The sequence below is a fragment of the Octopus bimaculoides genome, chromosome 3 (assembly GCF_046866305.1).
Source record: "Octopus bimaculoides isolate indiv1 chromosome 3, ASM4686630v1, whole genome shotgun sequence".
NCBI lineage: Eukaryota > Metazoa > Mollusca > Cephalopoda > Octopoda > Octopodidae > Octopus > Octopus bimaculoides.
This window is the reverse complement of record NC_142930.1, coordinates 165,477,868-165,502,036: the sequence shown is the minus strand read 5'-3', so window position 1 is coordinate 165,502,036 and position 24,169 is coordinate 165,477,868. Positions and strand designations below refer to the sequence as shown.

General features: G+C 39.9%; 1 protein-coding gene across 1 annotated transcript in view; it reads right to left on the bottom strand.

The window, feature by feature from the left end:
- Positions 1 to 24,169, bottom strand: part of LOC106877337 (telomere length regulation protein TEL2 homolog) — a 30,105-nt gene that overhangs the window by 4,220 nt on the left and 1,716 nt on the right. Inside the window, exons 2-19 of the mRNA XM_014926214.3 lie at positions 23,171 to 23,368; positions 22,044 to 22,198; positions 20,226 to 20,373; positions 17,917 to 18,019; positions 16,940 to 17,008; positions 15,368 to 15,509; positions 14,271 to 14,407; positions 12,735 to 12,796; positions 12,416 to 12,529; positions 10,637 to 10,725; positions 9,689 to 9,780; positions 8,530 to 8,646; positions 7,451 to 7,522; positions 6,632 to 6,897; positions 5,082 to 5,181; positions 3,644 to 3,708; positions 2,744 to 2,859; positions 782 to 864 (exon numbers count right to left, since the gene is read on the bottom strand). Of these exons, the coding sequence (XP_014781700.1) occupies positions 782 to 864; positions 2,744 to 2,859; positions 3,644 to 3,708; positions 5,082 to 5,181; positions 6,632 to 6,897; positions 7,451 to 7,522; positions 8,530 to 8,646; positions 9,689 to 9,780; positions 10,637 to 10,725; positions 12,416 to 12,529; positions 12,735 to 12,796; positions 14,271 to 14,407; positions 15,368 to 15,509; positions 16,940 to 17,008; positions 17,917 to 18,019; positions 20,226 to 20,373; positions 22,044 to 22,198; positions 23,171 to 23,368 (2,128 nt within the window). The remainder of the gene's footprint in view (positions 1 to 781; positions 865 to 2,743; positions 2,860 to 3,643; positions 3,709 to 5,081; positions 5,182 to 6,631; positions 6,898 to 7,450; positions 7,523 to 8,529; positions 8,647 to 9,688; positions 9,781 to 10,636; positions 10,726 to 12,415; positions 12,530 to 12,734; positions 12,797 to 14,270; positions 14,408 to 15,367; positions 15,510 to 16,939; positions 17,009 to 17,916; positions 18,020 to 20,225; positions 20,374 to 22,043; positions 22,199 to 23,170; positions 23,369 to 24,169) is intronic.

The window sequence follows — 24,169 nt, the reverse complement described above, 5'->3', positions numbered from 1 at the left end:
GGTAAGACAAATTATTCATGTTTGTTGCACTCACATGTCTTTGCCAGTATATACGCAGTGAAGCTTTACTATAGTGTCATAAATGTATCAACTGCTATTTCCAGTAAATGTTAGTGCCTTCTTGTACCACTAATCTGTAGATATATATATATATATATATGTGTGTGTGTGTGTGTGTGTGTGTGTGTGTGTGTGTGTGTGTGTGTTGTGCTTGAGAAGAAGACCCATCGAGCTGAGCAAAACTACAGTTGTGAGTTGTGGCATATAAAAGCACCTATTACATTCTCAGAGTGGTTGGCATTAGGAAGGGCATGCAGCTGTAGAAACTCTGCCAAATCAGACTGGAGTCTAGTGCAGCCTTCCAGTGTGCCAACCCTGGTCAAACCATCTAACCCATGCCAGCATGGACAATGGACATTAAATGATGATGATGATGATGATGATGTGTATGTGTTTGTGTACAAGTGTATGGGGAGGTGTGAGTGTGTACTAGTGTGAAACCATTATAAGGTGGTGAGTTGGCAGAACTGTTAGCACACCAGATAACATGCTTCCAGGCATGTAATCAGTCTTTGCGTTCCAGGTTCGAATTACACTGAAGCCAACTTTTGTCCTTTTGGGGTTGATAAAATAAGTACCAGTTGTGCACACGGACGATGTAATCGACTTCCCCCCTCCCCCTCCCAGCAACACATTTCAAGCCTTGCACCTATTTCAGAAAGGATTATTATTATTATTATTATCGGTGTGAATGCATCAAAGAATGTCAACAGTGACAGACCTGCTGCATGACACTGTGTAGGATCTTCATTGTTTGGACGGCTAACATTTGGCATTCCGTATCAGGATCGTCTCTGACCGTATCTGAAATGACCAACAAACACAAAGGCAATAGTAAACAACAACAACAACAACAACAACAACAACAACATCCTCCTCTGTGTCACCATCATATATACAACCTTGAATTAGACAAGTCTATACTTTAAACTTCATACATCTCTCTCTCTCTCTCTACCTCTCTCTCTTTCTCCCTCTATCTTTCTTTCTACCTCTCTCTGTCTCTACTGCTCTCTCTCTCTCTACCTTTCTATCTATCACTCTCTCTCTCTACCCCCCTCTCTCTACTTTTCTCTCTCTCTCTCTACTCCTCCTGTCTCTCTCCTTCCCAGATTCTATCCACCTCTGAAACACACACACAACAAATCACAAAACAAACCATAACACCTCATTTCTCTAAACCAGTGGTTCCCAAACATTTTTAAGCTGCCGCCCCTTTGACACCCATCCCACATTCCTAGCACCCCCATCCCCACCCTAACTACCCACCACAAACCTAAACCTCTTTCTGAAGCAAATTCAAACCAACTGTATTTCACAAATAAAACTTCATTATTTTGTTGTTTTTACATCAATTTCACCACCACCCCCACTTTGGGCTACCCCATTATCACCCCATTTTTCTTCAATGCTCCCTTGGAAGTTTCCACTGCCTCCAGTGGGGGAGGGAGGCCCTACCACCCACTTTGGGACCCGCTGGACTAAAAGGTACCAAGTTTCCCTAACTTTTAGGATGTGGTTGTTATTTAGGGTAAACATTCTCTACAAACCATCATCATCATCATCATCATCAACTACAGTATACCTTTCACTGTCTCACACACACACACACATATCATCATCATCATCATCATCATCATCATCATCAGCCACTTGTTTACTGCATTACTAATGACAACACTGAGTGTTTGCAGACTCTGTGCAGAACAAATATCCAAAGGGACTTCATCAAACAAGCAACATTTTTTTTTTTTTCTTTTTGTTTTCTTAGCAATACTCGTTTGTTTTACGTCCGCTTTTCCATGCTAGCATGGGTTCAACAAATACAAATTAACAAGCCGTCGTTTTACAGTCAGATACTTTTCTGATTGCCAACCTATTCCAGTTTTTCCAAGTAAAGGAGTTTACATCGTCCTCATCTTGTTTGTTGTTAACACAACATTTCGGCTGATATATCCTCCAGCCTTCATCAGGTGTCTTGGGGAAATTTCAAACCTGGGTTCTCATTCCTAAGGTATTTTTCAATGTTATTATTATTATTATTATTATCATTATCATTATTATTATTATTATTATTATTATTATTCAGGTCACTGCTTGGAATCGAACTTGGAATCTTGGGGTTAGTAGCCTGCGCTCTTAACCACTATGCCATATGCCCATTGTCCATCACTTTTCTTCCAATCTACAGAGAAACAGCTGAATTAGCCCTGTTTGTATATCTACAAAATATAGGGTGTCCACAAAGTCTGGGTACATGGGGATTAACACATACTTTAAGAAATTATTATTTCTTATATTTAATTGTTTATGTTATGATTTTATTTACTCCATGTACCCAGACTTTGTGGACAGCCTGTAGTTTCAATGTCTGACACTGTAAAGTATATTAGTCATTGGGATCGATGTAATCAACTGGTCCCCTCCCTGTAAATTTCAGGTCTTGTGCCTATGATAGAAAGGATTATTTTTCAAGCCCCTGCCTGAGATTGAACTTAGAATCTGAAGGTTAGTAGCCCGTGTGCTTATCTCAAAAATATAGAACAGTACGATACCTAATGCCTGATTAAATGATGATGGGTGGTCACAACTAGACCACTCCTGATTCTCATAAATCAGGGGTCAAAACGTAAGGTTAAACAAGAGCAATAACTAAATAATGTTATTTTGTGATAAAACTGACCTTGCAGCCATTGTCTGAAATCGAAACTATCTTCTTCCATTTCTTCCAATAAAACATGGCTGGGCACTGACAGATAAACTGCTGACACACCAAATAAAATGGCTCTTCGAACCGAACTGCAACAGAATATGAAAACATTATTCAACATCTAAATGTCTTTTAGGGTCTATGTTTTCTTATTACAATTTTTAAAGCTGATTGAAAGCATTTTAGGCACAAACACACACACACGCACACAAACACACACAAAGCATGGGTTATGGTGTCACTGAAAAGCACTGGTGCCACATAGAAAGCATTGATGTTGGTGCCATATAAAAAGCACTGGTGATGGTGCCATGTAATAAGCAACCAGTACACTCTGTAAAGTGATTAGCATTAGGAAGGGCATCCATCATCGTCATCGTTTAACGTCTGCTTTTTATGCTGGCATGGGTTGGACGGTTTCACTGGGGACTGGCAAGCCAGGAGGCCGCACCAGGCTCCAATCTGACCTGGCAGGGTTTCTACAGCTGGATGCCCTTCCTAACACCAACCACTCCGAGAGTGTAGTGGGTGCTTTTACGTGCCACCGACACGAGGGCCAGTCAGGCGGTACTGGCAACGGCCACGTTTGAATGGCGCTTTTTACGTCTCACTGGCACGGGAGCCAGTCAGGTGGTACTGACAACAACTATGCTCAAAAGATGATCCAGCTGTAGTAACCATGTCGACAAAGACAATGGAATCTGGTGCAGCATCTGACTTCTTGGCAAACTGTCCAAACCATGTCAACATAGAAAACAGACATTAAATAATGATGATGATGATATATGAGAAGAGGTTCATGTATGTGTGCGTGTGTGTGTGATGGAGTGGAGGCTGGCAAATTGTTAAGTAAATATCTCATGACTCATTTACCTTTGTGGATGATAACGAAGTGGCCAAATGAATTCCAAAAGACAACGTCCCATCCGCTTCACAGCCTGAAATACAAATATCACTATTATTTCTCTCAACATCTTTATAACAGCAAAACCAGTCTGACCCCTGTTGGGTCAGTTGAATAAACTAGCAACACCCCAAATCGGTGTATGTACCCTTCTTTTATTGTTTTCCTTTCACACTAGCTGGGGACACTTCACTTGATATCCATCCTTCATTATTAATACTGTCCTCTCCACTTACATTTTACATTGATCACTTTCCCGAACCACCAGATTCTCTCTCCTTCTCCACCACCACATATCCCTCACTTTCCCCACACTTGCAACACACTTCATCTCTCTCCTGTCTACTATATCATTCTGCTGCTCTTCATCACTGGTTCCCCTCCCCCTGCCATCATCACTGATCACCTACATTCCTTATCCACCATTCACTACATTCACCCCTCAACCCAATTCAATTTCTACACTCCTCAACCCCCAAAAAAACTGGCACTCTGTTGGTTACAACGACAAGGGTTCCAGAAGAACCTGCTCGTTAAAATTAGCATGCAAGTGGCTGAGTACCCCACAAAACACATGTACCCTTAACATAGTTCTCAGGGAGCTTCAGTGTGAAAAAGAATGTAACATGGCTAGCCCCTTTGAATTACAGGTACAAATCATTTTTGCCAGCTGAGTGGACTGGAGCAATGTGAAATAAAGTGTGTTGCTCAAGGGGACAATGCACCGCTGGGAATTGAACTTGCAACCTTATGATTGTGAGCTGAATACCCCTAACCACTAAGCCACGCACTTTCACACTTCACCTAAAGCTGACAACCCAGTTCTATCTTCATTATACCTTGAGGATCCACCCAAATACCCCGTCCCCACTATTTGTATCTCTTGCCACCGCTGTCTGATCCCTATTCTTCTCCCTTTCCCCTACAATGTGAACAGTCGTTATGGCCCTTCTACAGCAAGAAACCTGTTCTGTTCAAGCCCTTCTCTTATACTTTAACCCTTCAACATTAAGATTACTCTGTCAAACATTAAGCTTCTTTATTCACAGTGTTTTGAATTAATCACACATGATCTTGTAGCTTTGGGATCTTGATCATATTATTTTTTTACTTTTAGAACGACATGGTAGGGTAGGTGTGAGAGGCTGGATCTGACTAGTTTAAAAATAGAATGGGTAGAATATCTGGGTTGGATGAGGCCAGTTTGAATGGTAAAGGATTAAGCCTTTATCTCCAAGCATAAAAGCCTTCCTTTATCATGGGGCTTTGCAATCTTGCAAGCCACATGGCAACCTCACTAGAGAAAGAAAGATAGGGGTTTATCATGGGGTTTACAGCACTGAACACCAGAGTGAATGTGTGTGTGTGTGTGTGTGAAAAGAAAGGGGGAGAGAGAGAGAGAATTACCATTGTGTTGACAGCACTGTAGACCACAGTTCCTAGAGTCATGAGAAGTCTTTCCAAAACCATGCAATCTTCTCCCAAAAGATCCAAACAATTATCTTTCCTGGAATAGATTAATTAACAAGAATTACTAATTATTATTTACTCTTTCTGACAATTTATCACAAATAGAACATAGGCAGAGGAGTATATATATATATATATATAGAATGCATGAAAGAAGGTATATATGCAGTGTATATATATATATATATATATATATATATATAAAATATTATTATAAAATCTGGTAATTAGTCATATATTAATTAATATCGATTAATTATCAGGAGGCCAGCACATCTAAAGAATCAAAGAGATTCAGAAATATTATCTGCAATCTCAGGGGATTAAGGTACATTTTAAAAAATAACGTCGACCACTAACGTGGACAATTAATGCGCTAGAAATAGATCACATCTTGTGTCTATATATATATATATATATATATATATATATATATATAGAGAGAGAGAGAGAGAGAGAGAGACAGAGAGATATAGAGAGAGTGATACTGAGTGTAGAAAAGAGTATACAAAGGGTGTGTGGAAGCAGGTATATATACAGTGTATGAAAGAGTGTATAAAGACTGATGTCATGTGACTGAGGACCAGACTATTGGATATTGTTATACATCACTAGTCACAATGTGCTTTGCATTGTTTCAGCTTTCAAAGGATGCCTTTGGCATCATGTCGTGCTTGAGAAGAAGACCCATCAAGCCAGGAAAAATTGCTGTTGTGACAGATACCGGTGTCATGCAAATGGCACCCATGCCAGTGGCACATTACACTCTCGGAGTGGTTAGTGTTAGGAATGGGCATCCAGCCTTTTGAGTGTTGGGCCTCATGGAGGCAATGACTGAATCCATTTGGCATTATGTCATGTTTGAGAAGAAGACCCATCAAGCTGAGCAAGACTGCAGTCTGGGCAGATACTGGGGTCACACAAATGGCACGTAAAAGCACCCACTACACTCTCGGAGTGGTTGGCATTAGGAAGGGCATCCAGCTGTAGAAACTCTGCCAGACCAGATTGGAGCCTGGTGCAGCCTTCCAGCTTACCAGCATGGACAACGGAAATTAAATTATGATGATGATGATATATAACAGAGAGTGTATATACTTATCATCATCATAATCTTCATCACTATTTTAAAGTTTACTTATCCAGGTTAGAAAGGATCGGAAGAAACTCAAGGAAGTTGGATGAAGGGGTCAGGGAAATATGCCCCTCCCCTGTTTCGCATAAGACTTTAAGGCACAACTCAATGCTTCCCTGTCAGATTGTAAACATCATCATGGAAAAATACCTTAGGAATGAGAACCCAGGTTTGAAATTTCCCAAAGACGCCTGATGAAGGCTGGAGGGTATATCAGCCGAAACGTTGTGTTAACAACATACAGGATGAGGACAAATATCTGTCAGATGTAAATAATGTAAATAATGTACAGAATTCCTCATCTCTTAAATACAGAATTGTATTCTACAATAAAGCTATGATGTTTACTCACCTATCATAATTTTTAATAAGTGGATAAAAGAAATGTCCAGCCACCGACGAGAACCGGTTGACCACAACCTCTGGCTGTTGTCGGTTGTGACCTTTACCAAAACGACGGGTCTTGCTGTCGATTCGCTTCTGAACCACTTCACGCCAATTATACGTAGCTTTCTCTGGTTGAATGAGGGACACTTTTATAGGATTTTCTGTGACATTTTTCTTATCCTTCGCTGATTTCTTGGGTGAAGCAAGTTGCTGGACTGCAACGGCCAGAACCTAAAATGATGCAATCAAAGAAGCACAAATGATGAGGGTTTTAACTAAAGATGTGACACGAAAGTGCTTTCAGTAAGAAGTGAGGAGTAGCGGGAAAGGGGGGAAAAAAAAAAATAACATAGGTGTAGGCATGGGTAATACCACACACCCTTGCCTCTGCCTATGTTTACCTTCCCAACCAACCACATGGTTCTGGGTTCAATCCTACTGCATGGCACCTTGGGCAAGTGTCTTCTACTATAGCCTCAGCCCAACCAAAGCTTTGTGAGTGGATTTGGTAGACGGAAACTGAAAGAAGCTTGTTGTATATATACATATGTGTGTGTGAGTGTTTTTGTGTGTGTGTTTGTTCCCTACCACCAGTGTTGGTGTGTTTACATCCCCGTAACTTAGCAGTTTGGCAAAAGAGACCAACAGAATAAATACCAGGCTTAAAAAGAAAATAAGTCCTGGTGGGGTCAATTTGTTTGACCAAAATTCTCCAAAGTGGTGCCCCAGCATGGCCACAGTCTAAAGACTGAAACGAGTGAAAGATGTAAAGATAAAGCTTCACCTCCAGTGTGTCCATCCGTTGACGAATGTTGTAATTGCTTGCATAGACTTGGGACGTCAAATAGGTGGCTGTCTGTAAGAAAGGAAGGAGGGAGGGGGTCGGTTAGTAATTAATTATGACTGGCAATTAGTGTTTCAGCTATAGTCATCTTTGTCTCTCATGATGATGACGATGATGATGATGAAAATAATGATGACAATGATGATGATGATGATGAGGAGGAGGAGGAGGAGGGACGGCAATGACGATGAGAATGGTGATGATGATCTTGCTGATGGTAATGACAATGATGATAATAACGATGATAATAACGACACTGATGAGGAGGAGGAGGAGAATTGGTGATGAAAATCATGATGATGATAGTGACAATGATGATGATGATGATGGTGATGATGAATTCCATGGTGAATATCTAAACACACAGACCTCCCAAAACAATGCCAATCATGACAAGGGTGTGAATGATAATGAGAAATTCATATAAGAAAAATAATTTAATAATTTGCAGAATCATCAAACCCACATGTGTAAGGCCAAGAAGGAAAAAAGAACCCTATCAAAACAGACGCAGAAGTTTGGTGCAGGCTCCTGCCTGGCCAGCTCCTGTAAAACCGTCCAACCCATGCCAGCAAGGAAGGAGGAAGTTAAGTGATGATGATGATGATGATGATGTATTGTTGCTGTTGTCGTTCAGCTCTGGGTCAGTCCATAGTGAGAAGATCTATCACCATTCCATTATCATTCTAGCATTCCTTGATCATTGTGTATCTAAGACTACGTTATTCAATGTTATCTGTCTTCTTCAAAACAAAGTGTAGTCTGAAGAAGACTTGACTCTTATTTCTAGCAATTTCAACATTCATGTCGAGTTTCTTTTGTTGGTTCTGCAAATATCAATTATAATCACACAAAGGAGTAGATTCAACAGACACACACACACACACAATCTCTATGGCTTTGTGACTAATGAAGACATCAATGTTATCAGAACATTCTATGAAGAAAGGAGACAAGGTGAACATGGCAACAAGGGGACATTCTATAGAACAAAAGACAAAGTAAACAACATGACTTACCTCAACAGGACACTCTACTAAGAGAGCCACAAGAGCCTTAAGTCTACATTCTAACAAACTGCTAAAGGAATGACTTTCCGTCAAGTGAAGAAGTATTTTGGCAAATTCTGCAGCAATCTGTAAATAAAGTCATGTGACAATGAGTTTATAGTGGCATAGAACAGTAATATTGTGTCACCCACATCAGAGTGTCTGTAACAAACCAGAGTAACTCAACGTACCACACCATGGTGATTTAATGCATCACTTAGTAATTACATAGTAGTGACACAGTGTAACACACAGTAGTAGCACATTAAAATATTACAGTGTTTTTGTATAACTGGCTGCAGTGTGTTGGACTATGATTTTACAAGGACTTGGTGCAACACACAGCACTGGCACAATGTAACATATTGGAGTGATTCAGTGAAACTCACCTCAACGTTTAAGTATATTACATCACAGTAACTTAGTGCATGAATGTGTGTGTGTGTGTATGTATATGTATATCATCATCATCATCATCGTTTAACGTCCGCTTTCCATGCTAGCATGGGTTGGACGATTTGACTGAGGACTGGTGAAACCGGATGGCAACACCAGGCTCCAATATATATATATATATATAAATATATATATATATATATATATAGGTTATGAGAGGTAATGGTGTCAATAAGACCCAAAGGTGTCAGGTAATGCTGAGTAAGTGCTATGGATAGACCATAGTTAAGCTCCAGGTTCGGTGGTTACGCGAATAAGGAGTCCAATGTAGGTCAAATATCAGCGTGTATATATAAAAAAATTTTTTCAGAATATATATATATATATCAATAAGATAAGAAAATAAAGACATAATTAATAAATTATTAGAAATAATACATTTCTAAATCTCTCTTGACACTTGCCCAAGGTGCCATACAGTGGGACTGAACCCAGAACCATGTGGTTGAGAAGCAAGCTACTTATCACACAGCCATGCCTGCACCTATAAAATTTTTATGTAAAATATTTAAAATGTCAAATTTAATTTTTGATATTTGGTGGTTGTCCCTAATTAAACTGTGGATAATCCACGGGGTCTGCTAGTAATAATATAACGCTGTCAAAGACCAAAATGAAGACAGGATTTTCCGAAAGAGCCATGTCCACTTTGTGAGAGACAATATCAACTTACTTCTGCCAAACCATAATGACTTGATGATATCAATTCTTCAGCTACTTTCAGACAAGCTTCAACACGTTCTGGGTCTTCGGTTCCAATCAGTCCTTTAAAACAACAGACAAATAATAATAACCCAAGATCGACAACAGAAGAGAGTTGCAGGAAGTTAGCTGGTTGCTATAGCAACACCATTCCGCACATGTCCACTCCACACATGCTCACACACACGCACATTGGAAACATTCATCTATTTCCTGAAAATGGGGTTATAACCCCGAAATATTGAATACGAGGTAAGTCTACATTAATTCACATATTAAAAGTACATCTGAGCATGATCGTTGCCAGGGCTACGGATTAGCTCCCGTGCTGGTGGCATGTAAAAAGCACCATTCAAACATGATTGTTGCCAGCATCACCTTATTGGCACATGTGATGGTGCCACATGAAAAGCAACATTCAAGCGTGCTCGTTGCCAGTGCCGCCGGACTGGCTCCCATGCAGGTAGCATGTAAAAAAAACACCTTTTGAGTGTGGTCATTGCCAGAACTGCCTGACTGGCCCTTGTGCCAGTGGCACATAAAAGCACGCACTACACTCTCAGAGTGGTTGGCGCTAGGAAGGGCATCCAGCTATAGAAACTTTGCCAGATCAGATTTGAGCCTGGTGCAGTCTTCTGGCTCACCAGTCCCCAGTCAAACCGTCCAACCCATGCCAGCATGGAAAGCAGACGTTAAATGATGATGATGATGATAATTATAACATAGAAAAAAATACCTTAGGAATGAGAACCCAGGTTCGAAATTCCCCCAAGACACCTGATGAAGGCTGGAGGGTATATCAGCCAAAATATTGTGTTAACAACAAACAAGATGAGGACAAATATCCTTCAAATGTAAATAAGGTAAAAAATGTAGATAATTCCTTATCTCTTAATTATAGAACTGTATAATTGCTTACCTTCCATACAATCCCTTAAGTATTTTGGTGTTTTCACTTTCTGTTCTTGCTTATCATGTGACATGTCGAAGGGCTCAAAGTCATCATCACTGCCAACAGTAATTTACAGAATTTGTAACACAGAGAAATACAACAACAACAACAACAACAACAGTAAAATGTATTGAACAAAGAATATGCAAATTAACACCTGGCTAACAGTTGACACGATACAATACGGGTGAAATATAGTCTAGATCAGGGTGGAGGGCCCCTTAACCACATTCAATTGTCTCCCTTCTGTGATAGGGATCCCAATGACAGTTTCAATGTAATGAGAACGGTGACAGTATATATTTAAAAATGCCAGTACCGCCTGACTGGCCTTCATGCCGATGGCACGTAAAAGCACCCACTACACTCTCGGAGTGGTTGGCGTTAGGAAGGGCATCCAGCTGTAGAATCTCTTCCAGATCAGATTGGAGCCTGGTGTAGCCATCTGGTTCACCAGTCCTCAGTCAAATCATCCAACCCATGCTAGTATGGAAAGCGGACGTTAAACGATGATGATGATGATGATGTAGCAGAGTGGGGGGTGTATAACCTAGTGGTTAGGGTGCTGCACTAACGAGTGCAAGATCGTGATTTCAATTCCTAGACCAGGTGGTGTGTTGTGTGTTCTTGAGCAAAATACTTCATCTCACCTTGCTCTGTGATCTCTCTGCCACCTGACGCGTGGCACACAGTGCCCCTGTTCAGGCAATGTCGATTTGATGGAGAGAGAGAGAGAGAGAGCTGATGTAGAACCCATACATTTGATCATTATAAACAAATCATTTGTGATGGTTGTTCAGCAAATACGTTGTCTTCAATGAAAGATTCCTAACTCCTAAACACATCCTCAACTGTATTTTCATTCTGACAGAAGCCTACACCTGTCACTTCCCCATGCTAGAAATGACAGCACAGTTTAGCTGTCATGGTAGAAGAATGTGTAAGAGAAAATATCAAATGTAAATAAACAGCTTAAATATTGTAATATAAAAGACAATACAGCTTATATCAAATAAAGTTAATTAAATTTAAGCAATGTATTCATGAATGGTTAACAAGTTGGATGTAACGCTGAAGACAGAGCAAGAACTCCTGAAATATGCAAATACACCCATTACTATTTTTCCATCTCTGCACATTGTTTACATAGACGTATTTGTATGCGGAATGTCATAACTTTCAGGGCTGGCTCTAAACTCTCTTCAAAAAATCTGTAGAGATACACTTAAAGATGAAAACAACACATTGCTAATCAGTGGCAGACTGGCCAGGTTACCAGCTTGCCCAATGGCAAGTGGGTCCCTGTGCCATTAGAATTCATATATGGGGGCCCGTGTTAGTATCTAAGGGGCCCATCCCCTCAAGTTTGAGAATTTTTTATTCACTCCTGGAAGAATGCATTAATTATTTCAGCTTGGCTGTGTTTATAGACAGTTGGAAAGAATACTTTTAACAAAAAAAAAAAAAAATTAAATGATAGCATTGTAGTTGCAGGTGGGCCCCCTGAGTCCACCACTGCTGCTAATACAAGGTAAGATATAACACTAACTTTGACTTATAAAACTTTGATAAACTTGGTTGCAGATTATGGTTGCAAAACGAGATACTGTGTCCCCACCACAATAAATTATATTTCAATTTTTTGGGTTAAAAAACAGAACAAAACTTAAAATGAAACAAACTGTACTTGTACGGTTAGAGAGTAAACAAAACAAAAACAATCAACTTGCCAAATATACAACTGACCTATCAAGATCTGATTCTTGATTTTCTGATATTTTTTCCTGATCATTTTTCTTTGTCACATTTTCAGAAGGTTCTGTGGCATTTTCAGATACTTCGCTAATTTTCTCAGCCACCCTAAATTTTAATTAAAGCCAGAAATAAAGAGAACAATTTGCACAGACACAAGATGTACATGAATGTGTATGAGAGGAAAAGGTATGTGAGAGAGAGGGAGAGACAGAAAAAAAAGAAGAGAGACAGAGGAAGAGACAGACAAACAAAGAAAGAGAAGTATATGGACAAATACATCAACTCTGTCAGTATAAGAAGATGTCAGTACTTAGGTTTGTCTGGAGGAATGGCCAACTGCTGCAGTGTTTTGATATCATCAGACATTTCATACTGTAAAAGAAGAGAGACAGACAGAAATTAATATATATATATGTGGTTAGAATCAGTGAAATACAGTAACACAGAGGCAGAGTAACATGGAGATATAGTAATACAGAGAAACAGAACAACACAGAGATGTAGTCTGGCTGTCAACGTTTGATATAATATACAAATACACACACACATATTGGCATAAATGGATTATACCATTGAGAAATAAGTGATATTGACAGGGATACAGGGAATATTTTGTGAAGAGACAAAAATTCAGTTCTATATTTAAGAGATGAGGAATTATTTACATTATTTACATTTAACGGATATTTGTCCTCATCTTGTTTGTTGTTAACACAACATTTCGGCTGATATACCCTCCAGCCTTCATCAGGTGTCTTGGGGAAATTTCGAACCTGGGTTCTCATTCCTAACGTATTTTTCGATGTAATTATTATTATTATTATTATTATTCAGGTCATTACTGCGAATCGAACTCAGAATCTTGGGGTTACTAGCCTGCACTCTTAACCACTATGCCATCTGCCCATGGTCACTTATGGAGTGAATTTTAGGGCTTATAAATCTAATATTTTCATATCCTTCCCATACGCCCCTGGGCATGTGGCATAGTGGTTATGAGCACAGGCTACTAACCCCAAGATTCCGAGTTTGATTCCAGGCAGTGACCTGAATAACAATAATTATTATTATTTCTTTATTGCCCTCAGGGGACTAAACATAGAGGGGACAAACAAGGACAGACAAAGGGATTAAGTCAATTACATTGACTCCAGTGCATAACTGGTACTTATTTCATCGACCTCGAAAGGATGAAAGGCAAAGTCAACCTTGGCGAAATTTGAACTCAGAACGTAACAGCAGACGAAATACCGCTAAGTATTTCGCTTGGCATCCTAACACATCAAAAAATACCTTAGGAATGAGAACCTAGGTTCGAAATTTCCCCAAGACACCTGATGAAGGGTGGAGGGTATATCAGCCGAAACATTAACAAGAAACAAGATGAGGACAAATATCTGTCAAATGTAAATAATGGAGACAAAAATTGTTGCCATGGAGCCTAGTCAATCAACACTATCAACTACACCAATTATAACTCACACACACACACACTAATGCCAGTACAAATACACACACACTGCTGTCAGTATTTGCACACACACTGTTGTCAATACACACACACACACACAGAGGAACTGAACCATTCATTCACTGACGACAAATGTCTTTCCCAGTCAGACAGATGTTACATTTTATTTTTCAGGCAGAGATAATCCCTCTTCTAAGTTCAAAGTTCGAATGAATGACTGTAACAGTGATTGAACTCATGACCCAGTGGTCAGTAGTCATGTACCTTAACCTCCCTATTAACCTACTTCGATCTAGAATAACCAACACCAAAAACTAATTAAGTTTCAAAAACATTCTGATACTTCAAGGTGCAACAGGACAACAAAGAACTTACACCGAACTTCAATTCAGCCCCATCTGGTTGAAGTTTGGCAACCATCAGTTCTGTGACTACCATTCCGAGACGATGAATGTCACCACTAATGCTTTCCAGGTGATTCTGCATCCCATACATTATAGAGGACACTAGATCTACAAATGAGAAGAAGAATACATATTAGAAACCAACGCCATTGCTTGTATAAGCGATGCTCATTTACGACTATTATGTGATGCTAAGACAAGGAGACATCCCCCCACACACACACACACATACACGTCTATCATCATCACTTAACCCTTTCATTACTAACCCAGCTGAAACAGCCTCTGGCTCTGTGGTACAAATGTCTTGTTTTCAAAAGTTTTGAATTAAAATCTTCCATCAAACCTTAGTCACAATTTATGTTCCTATCACTAGCTGAATGAAAGCTAAGTTATTTTACTAAATTCTTTGTTATATTTAAAGTAATTGTAAGAAACACAGAGCATCTCAATAGAAATATGGTAACAAAAGGGTTAAAATATATAATAGAGAAACAATTCTGAACTCTGTTGATACCAACCTGGCTGAAATCACCTCAGGTTCTGTGGTACAATTGTCTCATTTTCAAAAGTTTTCAATTAAAAATCTTCCACCAAACTGTAGTCACAATTTATGTTCCTAACACTATCTTAATGATAACTAAGTTATTTTACTAAATTCTTGGTTATATTTAAAATTAATTGAAAGAAACACAGAGCATCTCAACAGAAAGACAATAATGAAAGGGTTAATGTCCACGTTCCATGCTGGAATGGATTGGATGGTTTGACAGGATCTAAGTAATCAGAAGACCACATCAGGTTCCAATGCCTATTTTGGAATGGTTTCCACAGCTGGATACCCTTCTTAGTGCCAACCACTTGCTGTAAGTGCAGGTGCCTCATTAACGCACCCATGCCAGTGCTGCATAAGGGAGTCTAATGCAGTCTGTAATACATGGGCCTATGAAGAGCCAGGGACTCAGGGTGGTGAGGAGGATGCAGTCAATATGGGTGATGGGAAATGAAAGATGGGGTGCAATGAGCAAAAAGGGTCGGCATAAGGGACAGAAAATAGAGGGAACCCACCTTTCCGTAGCGATTGGTCTTCTTTATCAGAGAGGAACCCATTAGAGATGACAATAGCAGATGAGATGTAGTAGTGTTGTTCATAGGAGGTGTGTCGTATGGCACTCGTGTCACCCCACACATTCACAAGGTTTTTGATTACCTGAAAAAAGATAGAAGAAAATAAAATAACAATAAAACAAAAATAAAAATAAAATTAGTAGAAACTGGTTCTACACCTTGATTCTGGTTCATTTAGTTATATTTTATTTCAACACACATCATTGCACTACTGTCCACCTCCTCTTCCTCCTCCTCACCACCACCATTACCATCATCATCATCATCATCATAATGATGGTGTATATGTAAATTCCTTGGAGTTATAATAATGTCCAAAAATGGTTTAGAATTATGATGGAAATGAACTGAACCACTTCAGTCATCATCATCATCATCATCATAATTAAGGCAGCAAGTTGGCAGAACCATTGGCATGCTAGATGAAATGCTTAGTGGCATTTTGCCCGTCGCAATGTTCTGAATTCAAATTCTGCCAGGGTTGACTTTGCCTTTCATCCTTTCGGGGTCGATAAATTAAGAACCAGTGAAACACTGGGGTCAATGTAATCAACTAGTCCCCCCCCCCACTCCCACAAAAAAAATTTCAGGCCTTGTGCCTATAGTAGGAAGGATTATCCATTATTTTTTTACATCCTCCTTTTATTCTGTTGGATAGGTCACTATGGATGGTCTGAACAAATCTTCAGAACCACTTCTCACCTAGATGGGTCAAAGGGCCACATTTTAATCGTGTTTAGTTTTTGACATAGTTTCAAAGGCTACATGTTCTTCCTATAACACCAACCAGCTCACAATGTGTGTACTGGCTGTTCTTTTTCCTTGGGGCTGGCATTAAAGAAGTGCAACAACCCTTTTCACTTAAATGAGTGTAGAGGGGTGCCATCGTTGAGCCCTCAGCACATAAGAGGCATCGTGTCTTCACAACTATACAAAGTGTACTGAGTGTGTTTTTGCTGTGGCACCAGCATATGAGGGGTAGCTGCATCCATAACAGGCATTCCATCGGTTATGATGGCAAAGGTCCCAGATGATCTAATCATCTGAACAGCCTACTCATGAGGTTAACATGCAAGTGACTCAGCTCTCCACAGACATGTGTAGCCTTAATGTAGTTTTAAGGGAGATTCAACATGATGCAGAGAGTGTCATGGCTGGACCCTTTGAATTACAGGTCCAATACATTTTTGCCAGCTGAGTGGACTGGAGCAATGTGAAATAAAGCGTCTTGCTCAAGGACATAATGCACTACTGAGTATTGAACTCACGACCTTATGATCATGAGCTGAACACCCTAACCACTAAGTCACATGGGTCCTTAACACAACTAAAGGGCCCTCACAAACCCACGTCGATGCTCAATCCCCAGCACTGGACACTGATACGAAGGATGTGTGATGGAAGGGTGAGCAGCAGGGTTACTCACCACATGGGAAACAAATCATGCGGATTAAGAGATCAACAGATATTGAAATGCATTGTGGGAAACTAATGAAAGGTTCTGAAATTTACCTGCAAGAAGAGAGGACGTCGGTTGGAAGAAGAAGCCAGATAACCAAGAATGTTTTGGAGCAATAATGTCTGCAAAGTGAGGACAAGACATTTCTCATGAATAACAAGAATGATAATGAGAACAAATTTACAAACATTAATTATATGGTAAATGTGTGTGTGTGTGTGTGTGTGTGTGTGTGTGTGTATATATATATAAATTTAGTAAATGGAGTAAAACACATATTTTAACTGAATACTTTTATTTCCAACATATAGGTGATGTTGATAAGAATGTAATCTCTTCAGAGAAATGCATGGGAACCAGCTTAAACGTAAGATATTTTAACCGAATATGAGAACTAGTTGGAGAAGGTTGTTAATAATATATATATATATATATATATATATATATATATATATATATATATATGTACACGTATATATATATACACACACACACACATATATATATATTAAAATGAGGATTCAAATAGTGGAGTAATGTTCTCATTCTTCTATTAAAAAAGTTACGTAAGAAACAGCTGTAATGAGCTGACAATTATCCACAAAATCAAAATCACAATCAGAATCTCAATCAAATTGAAATCAAAATAGAAATTGTAGTTTGTGGCCGATGCCACTGCCACCAATGAATGATCCTTTTATTTGGAGCCAAGAAGCTTAGACATGCATTTGTAATGGACTGCAAGCAAATGACACAGTCTGGAAGCCATTGTTTACAGACCAGTAAGACCAAGATAAGTATACATTCACACAAATACACATATGATGGGATTCTATCAGTTTCTATCCACCAAAATCGCTCACTAGTCTTAGGTCAGCTTGTGTCTATAGCAGAAGACAAGATACCCAAGGTGCCACACAGTGGAACTAAACCCAAAATAACATGGTTGAGAAGCAAAGTTCTTAAGCAGGCAGTCCTAAAAAGAAAACCTTCTCTTTAAAATAATAAAAAAATGATATTGTTTCCTTACATTGGTGAAATATCGATGAAGTAAGATTTTGGTACAGAGTAAGTATTTGACTTTGGGTCGTTCCAGAACGACATCACCAAGAAACATCTCAACAATGCCATACCTGCCAAAACACAAACAACAATAGATTAGAGAGACAACAAGATACATTCAACTTTATATGTCAACCATGGCAGCATCTATGTGATCACTCAACTTGCTAGAATTAACAGCCAAATATTCCTCAAACCACATCCTAATAGGCTTCTGTGGTCAGTGATGACCATACAGGCCAGGGCAAGATTTTTTTGAGGAACTCTGCCAGGCTGATACAGCTTGGTACCAATGTTGTTGTAGGTATTACTGTTATAAGAAGACAAGGAGCCAGAACAGATAACACAAAGCATTTCACTTGATACGGCAACCATTTTCTTTCCATGATTTGACCTTGCCTGTGCTGGGGCCACGTAAAAAGCACTAAGTCCACTCTGCTGAGTGGTTGGTGTTAGGAAGGGCATCCAGCTGTAAAAATCCTGCCAAAACACCCACAGAAGTCTGGTGCAGGCTTCTGCCTAGTCAGCTTTTGTGAAACCGCCCCACCCATGCTAGCATGGAAGGTGGACGTTAAACGATGATGTTTCTGCTGAAATACACTGCTTTTGCGTCAATTAATTTTGAAAATAATGAAGAATTTTGGGAAATAAGTTTGTCAATATTAAGCTAGTGTTTGGAACATAAATTAATGTGAAATTTCAATGGATGGCTTTAAATGATGTTAAAATAGAGAATTAGCATTGTTGCCAGTTGCTTGTCACTTGAATTAAGTAGATCATCATCATCATCATCATCATCATTTACCGTCTGCTTTCCATGCTGGCATGGGTTGGACGGTTTGACCAGGGCTGGCACGCTGGAAGCCTGTACCAAACTCCAGTCTGATTTGGCATGGTTTTCTAACGCCGACCACTCCGAGAGTGTAATAGGTGCTTTATACATGCCACCGGCACAGGTGCCAATTGTATGACCCCGATATCTGCCAAGACTGTAATTTTACTTGGCTTGATGGGTCTTTTTCTCACGACTGCCACATAATGCCAAAGGTCTCGGTCATTGCCTCCGTGAGGCCCAACACTCGAAAGGAGCTTTTCACATGCCACCAGCATTGGCCACATTGCCTCTGTGACACCCTATGCTTGAAAGGTGCTTTTTATGTGCCACCAGTATGGGTGCCAGTTACGTGACACCAGCATCAGCCACGACTATGACTTCACTTGGCTTGGAGGATCTTCTCAAGCACAGCATATCGCCAAAGGTCTTGGTCAATAAAGATATGTTTTGTGGCCACATGAAGAATAACAGAAGCAACTTGTGAACATTTAAATGAATATTTATTGCCAGGCCTAAAGACATCTGGCTATTTATAATGAACAACATTAATAACTGCCAACCAGAAGAGAGACAGACTGCTCTGAAATTACAGAAAGCTATGTGACAACAAGCAGTCAGCCCCAAAATAAACAGAGTCACCTGTACAAATCTCTATGGCAACAGAGGCCCTTGGCTGTCTACACTCTAAGTCATGTGTCAAACAATTTTTATAGGGGACCAGAAGCCAAATTCTAGAATGTTGGAGAAAACCTGATCATGCCACAGCTTCACACTGATTGGTTGACTAATAGACCAATCATGTGAAACTATGGTGGTTCGCTCATGGTGTTTAACTGATTCTCTGGTGGTTGGGGTTTTGAATCACTGCTACCAATATCACAAAACCAGGGATGTCTGAAGTATGGAAAGGGTTAACAGTTCTGCCACTCCATGCAAGGCTCAGTGGTTAGGATGTTGAACTCATGACGACTAAGAGTGTAGTTTCAATTCCTGGGTCAGGCAATGCATTGTGTTCTTGAGCAAAACACTACATTTCACAAATCTCCAGTCCACTCAGCTGGCAAAAATGGTTAAACCTGAAATGGACTGGCATCCCATCCAAGGGGAAACATATATTACCATGGAAACCATCCTTGTGAGTCTATGTGACTTGATAAGGATTTTGTTTTTTTATCTAATTCACCACCCTGGGTACTTTTCTATTGACTCTGAAAGGATAAAAGGCAAAGCTGACCTAGGTAGGATTTGAACTCAGAGCTTAGAAAACTGAAACAAATACCGCAATTTGTTTCGTCTTATGACCTGGACAATGTTTGTATGGGATGGAATGAGATGTGCACAAATAAGAGCATTGGGGTGTAATTCTTTTATTCTAAATGGTATTCCAATCTTTCCTCGACTAATCTATACAAACAGCATTCAATAACCAAGTGAATACAAACCAAGGGACTTTCAGCAGAAGTGGTACAATCACACTTTCAATAGAACGGTCTGGGGCGCCTGTCACAAGCCGTTTACATATGCGTTGCCAGAGAAAGCTTTCTTGAGCATTCTTCATCAGTTCAGGTAGGGTTCCATTCCACAATTCATCTGAAAGATAATAAACTCCATGTCTTAAACATTATCTTCATCATTATTTTAATAACCATTTTCCATGCTGGCATGGGTTGGACGATTTGGTAGGATGTGGCAAACAAACCAGAGCTCCACCATGATCCAATGTCTGCTTTGGTATGGTTTCTGGAACTGGGTGCCCTTCCTGATACAAACCACTTTACAGAATGTACTGGGTACTTTTTTCATGGCACCAGCACCAGTGAGGTCACCAAATACTCACAAGACAAGAACCCTTCAAATGAGCAGGATATAGTAGTGAAGGATGTGAAAATATGATAGAGAAACAGGAACAAGTGTCTTGCTGAAGAGGTGAATACATGGTTTCACCAGACGGAAAGAGAGAGGAGGAGAGTGTAAGAGTGCACCCTCAAGGTACAAAGTGAATATAAGAGAGAGAGAGAGAGAGAGAGAGAGAGAGAGAGAGAGAGAGAATAGGGATAAAGGAAGCAATAAGGGTGGGTGGGTAGGTAAGTGTACTAGAGTCAAAAAGAATGAGACAGATGGATGAAGATGGGGAGACTGGGGTGGACACAATGAATATCAGCATCAAAGAAACAAGTTGACCTTTTTCATCTCCAGCCACACATCTGTTTTATGGCATTGGTCACCCTCCACGGCCAAGTCATGTCTCTTCCACCACCATTTTGGGGTTGATGAAATAACTACCAACTGAGCAGTAGAGTTGATGTAATCAAGTAGCCCCCCCCCCCACCTCCACAATTTCAGGCCTTGTACCTATAGTAGAAAAGATTATTATTATTATTACAATTCTGCTGCTCTTTACACAGACCCCTTTTCTACACTGTCAGTCATGTCCTTTCTCCTACCTCCCCCAACCCATAAGTATCATCGGTCACCCCATCCCCGACCCTACCCAGTTTCTACAGTTGTCACCTACTCTTCCCTTTTCTTCACCTTCACCCTACATCATCCTTCAGCATTTGTTCATCATTATAGTAACCCTTCACTCATTCCCTTCATTCATTCACTCAGCTTCTCATACATTCTTGCAACCTCTAAATACATCTTGTTCTCCTTCCTCGCTACCCTTTTCCACTAGTTTTAATCTCTCTCCAACTCCACCCCCAGCCACATACAACCTTTCCTGTTCAGCCCCAGCCCCTTCTCTCGTGCTCTGACCTCTTATTCACAACCTTCAAACCACCTCCACCCTCTCTGGTGTAACCTATGTCAAAGAGGATCTTAATCTTGCAAGCTGCATAGCAACCTCACTAGCGCTGGTGCCATGAAATAAGCACCCAGTACACACTGTAAAGTGGTTGGCATTAAGAAGGACATCAAGCCATAGAAATCATGCCAAAGTGAACATCAGAGCTTGATACAGTCCAGTGGATTGTTGGATCTTGTCAACCCATCCAACTCATGCCAGCATGGAAAATGCTAACTGATGATGATGATGATGAAGATGAAGATGGACGTTTTCCAATCATTTTAAAACAGTTTCTATTATTTCCTCCTACATTTTTCTACAATTTCGTCATCATCATTCTTGAAGTCTCCTTTGTTGGAATCCCAGTTCTTCCCTGAGATCAAGGACTCTTCATTCCATAGAACTTATTTTTTTGTAGCTGCATAAATAAATAAATAAATAAATTAATTAATTAATAAGTAATGATATTTACCTGAGTAACCCGAAGAACAAAGGGAAGCAAATAAATGGCAGACAAAGATAAGAGAACAATCTTCACAGTTACTAACTGTCTGCTGAGCTTTGTGTAGGACTTGAAGCATGTCTTGGCACAGCAGTTTAGTGAAAGATGTTGGATAAAAATGCAAACTGCAAAGGAAGGTAAAAGGAAAGAATTGGTAATAAAGAATAGAAACAATGGGGAGGAATTCTTCCAAAGATTAAAAAATTCCAAGATGTACAAGACATATTTACAGTGTGTATTTGGGTACTTTTTTCATGGTACCTGCAGTAGTGAGGTCACCAAGTAACTTGCAAAAAAAAAAAATACAAATATAGAAATTATATAAAAATTTGTATAAAATGTACAGAAATTTTATAAACTTATGGAAAAGTATAACTAATTTGCAAATGAGTCTGGTTTGGTGGTTAGAAACCCTGCTTTTACTGATTGTTTTTGGTGTTTATGTCATCCCAAACAGGAATTTAAACTGGCACTCCATTGATTGTGGCAACAATGGTTCCAGTTGACTGAATGGAACAACCTGCTTGTGAAATTAAAATGCAAGTAGCTGAGTACTCCACAGACACGTGTATCCTTAATGCAGTTCTCAGAGAGATTCAGCGTGACACAGAATGTGACAAGGCCGATCCCCTTTCAAGGGGTCTCAGTCTTTTGTCATTGCCTCTGTGAGGCCCAGCGTTCGAAGGTCATGCTTCACCACCTCATCCCATGTCTTCCTGGGTCTCCTTCTACCCTGGATTCCTTCCACTGATTGGGAGTGGCACTTCTTCACACAGCTCTCCTCATCCATCCGTAGTACAGGACCAAACCAACGCAAACATCTCTGTTGCATGCCACATCCAATGGTTAAAGGGATCTTGGGAAAAATTCAGGTAAACTTTTGCTGTTAGACCAGATCCACTTTGAAAGAATGGTTTACCTTAAGATCAAGTGGTTTCTGATAGGGTTTGGTCAAATTTGTTCAAAACCAAAAGCCATAGAAATAAAAATCATAAACTTTGCCTTCAAATGAAATGAGAGCAAAAGAGTAAAAATTTACCAAAATTAAAACTTTAGAACAAAAAAGAAATGCAATGAGGTCCTTAAGGAATTTTTACCTGTTTTGATCCTTCAATTTATTGGCAGTTCTTGAAGGCAATGAAATAATGGCATTAACTAATTCTTGATTGACACTGTCATTCTGTGGAATCGAACCCTTTTCTACAATACACTCAGCCCACATGACATCCAATAAACAGTGCTGAGTGACAAAGTTCTCCAATAATAACACACAACGGTTAAGTTTGTAGCCGGCACTGGAAAAAATAAAAGACAAACATTCATTTTTCTGTTTTAACTACAACAATGTCCCATTTCTTTTAGTCTTGTCAAATTGTGGACCACCTCAAAACAACTGCCTCTCACCTTTTCATTATAATCTCACACCCTCACCTGCCACACCCCCTATTAAATTCTTGAGCCCTACTACAGCAATACTCCCTTGGAACTTCCTCTCTACTGACAGAAGAATCAGATGAAATTTACATTTGGTAGAGTGAAGGGTACATCCTCATTGTTTAATGTCCACCTTCCATGCTGGGATGGGTGAGACGGTTTGACAGGAACCAGCCAGGCAGAACCCTGCACCAGACTTCTGTGACTGTTTTAGGAAGATTTTTACAGCTGGATGCCCTATCATCATCATCATCAACATCCAGTGTTTTAAATCCAGGTTTTGTCCCCGTTAACAGGAGTGGTCAGATCTACTTTAATGTCATAGCAACCATCCTCATACCATCTTGTCCAGTTTTGGGCATCCTTCCATCTCAAGCTAACCCTCCCAATCTCCTCCTCCACCTGTCCCCTCCACGTCTTCCTCGGTCTACCTTGCTTTTGCAGTCCATTCACCTCAAACTCTAGCACTCTCTTCAGAACATGCTCTTCATCCTTCCTCAACACATGCGCATACCACCACACTCCATTCACCCTTGCCAGCCATTACACCGATTCCTCCAACCCTAGCATCCCTAAAAGCATAAAAGACTAAAATCTATTCCACCAGGATTCTTCCACCACTGGGCTCCATATAGCCCTTGGCGGTCCATGTAAGATTTTGT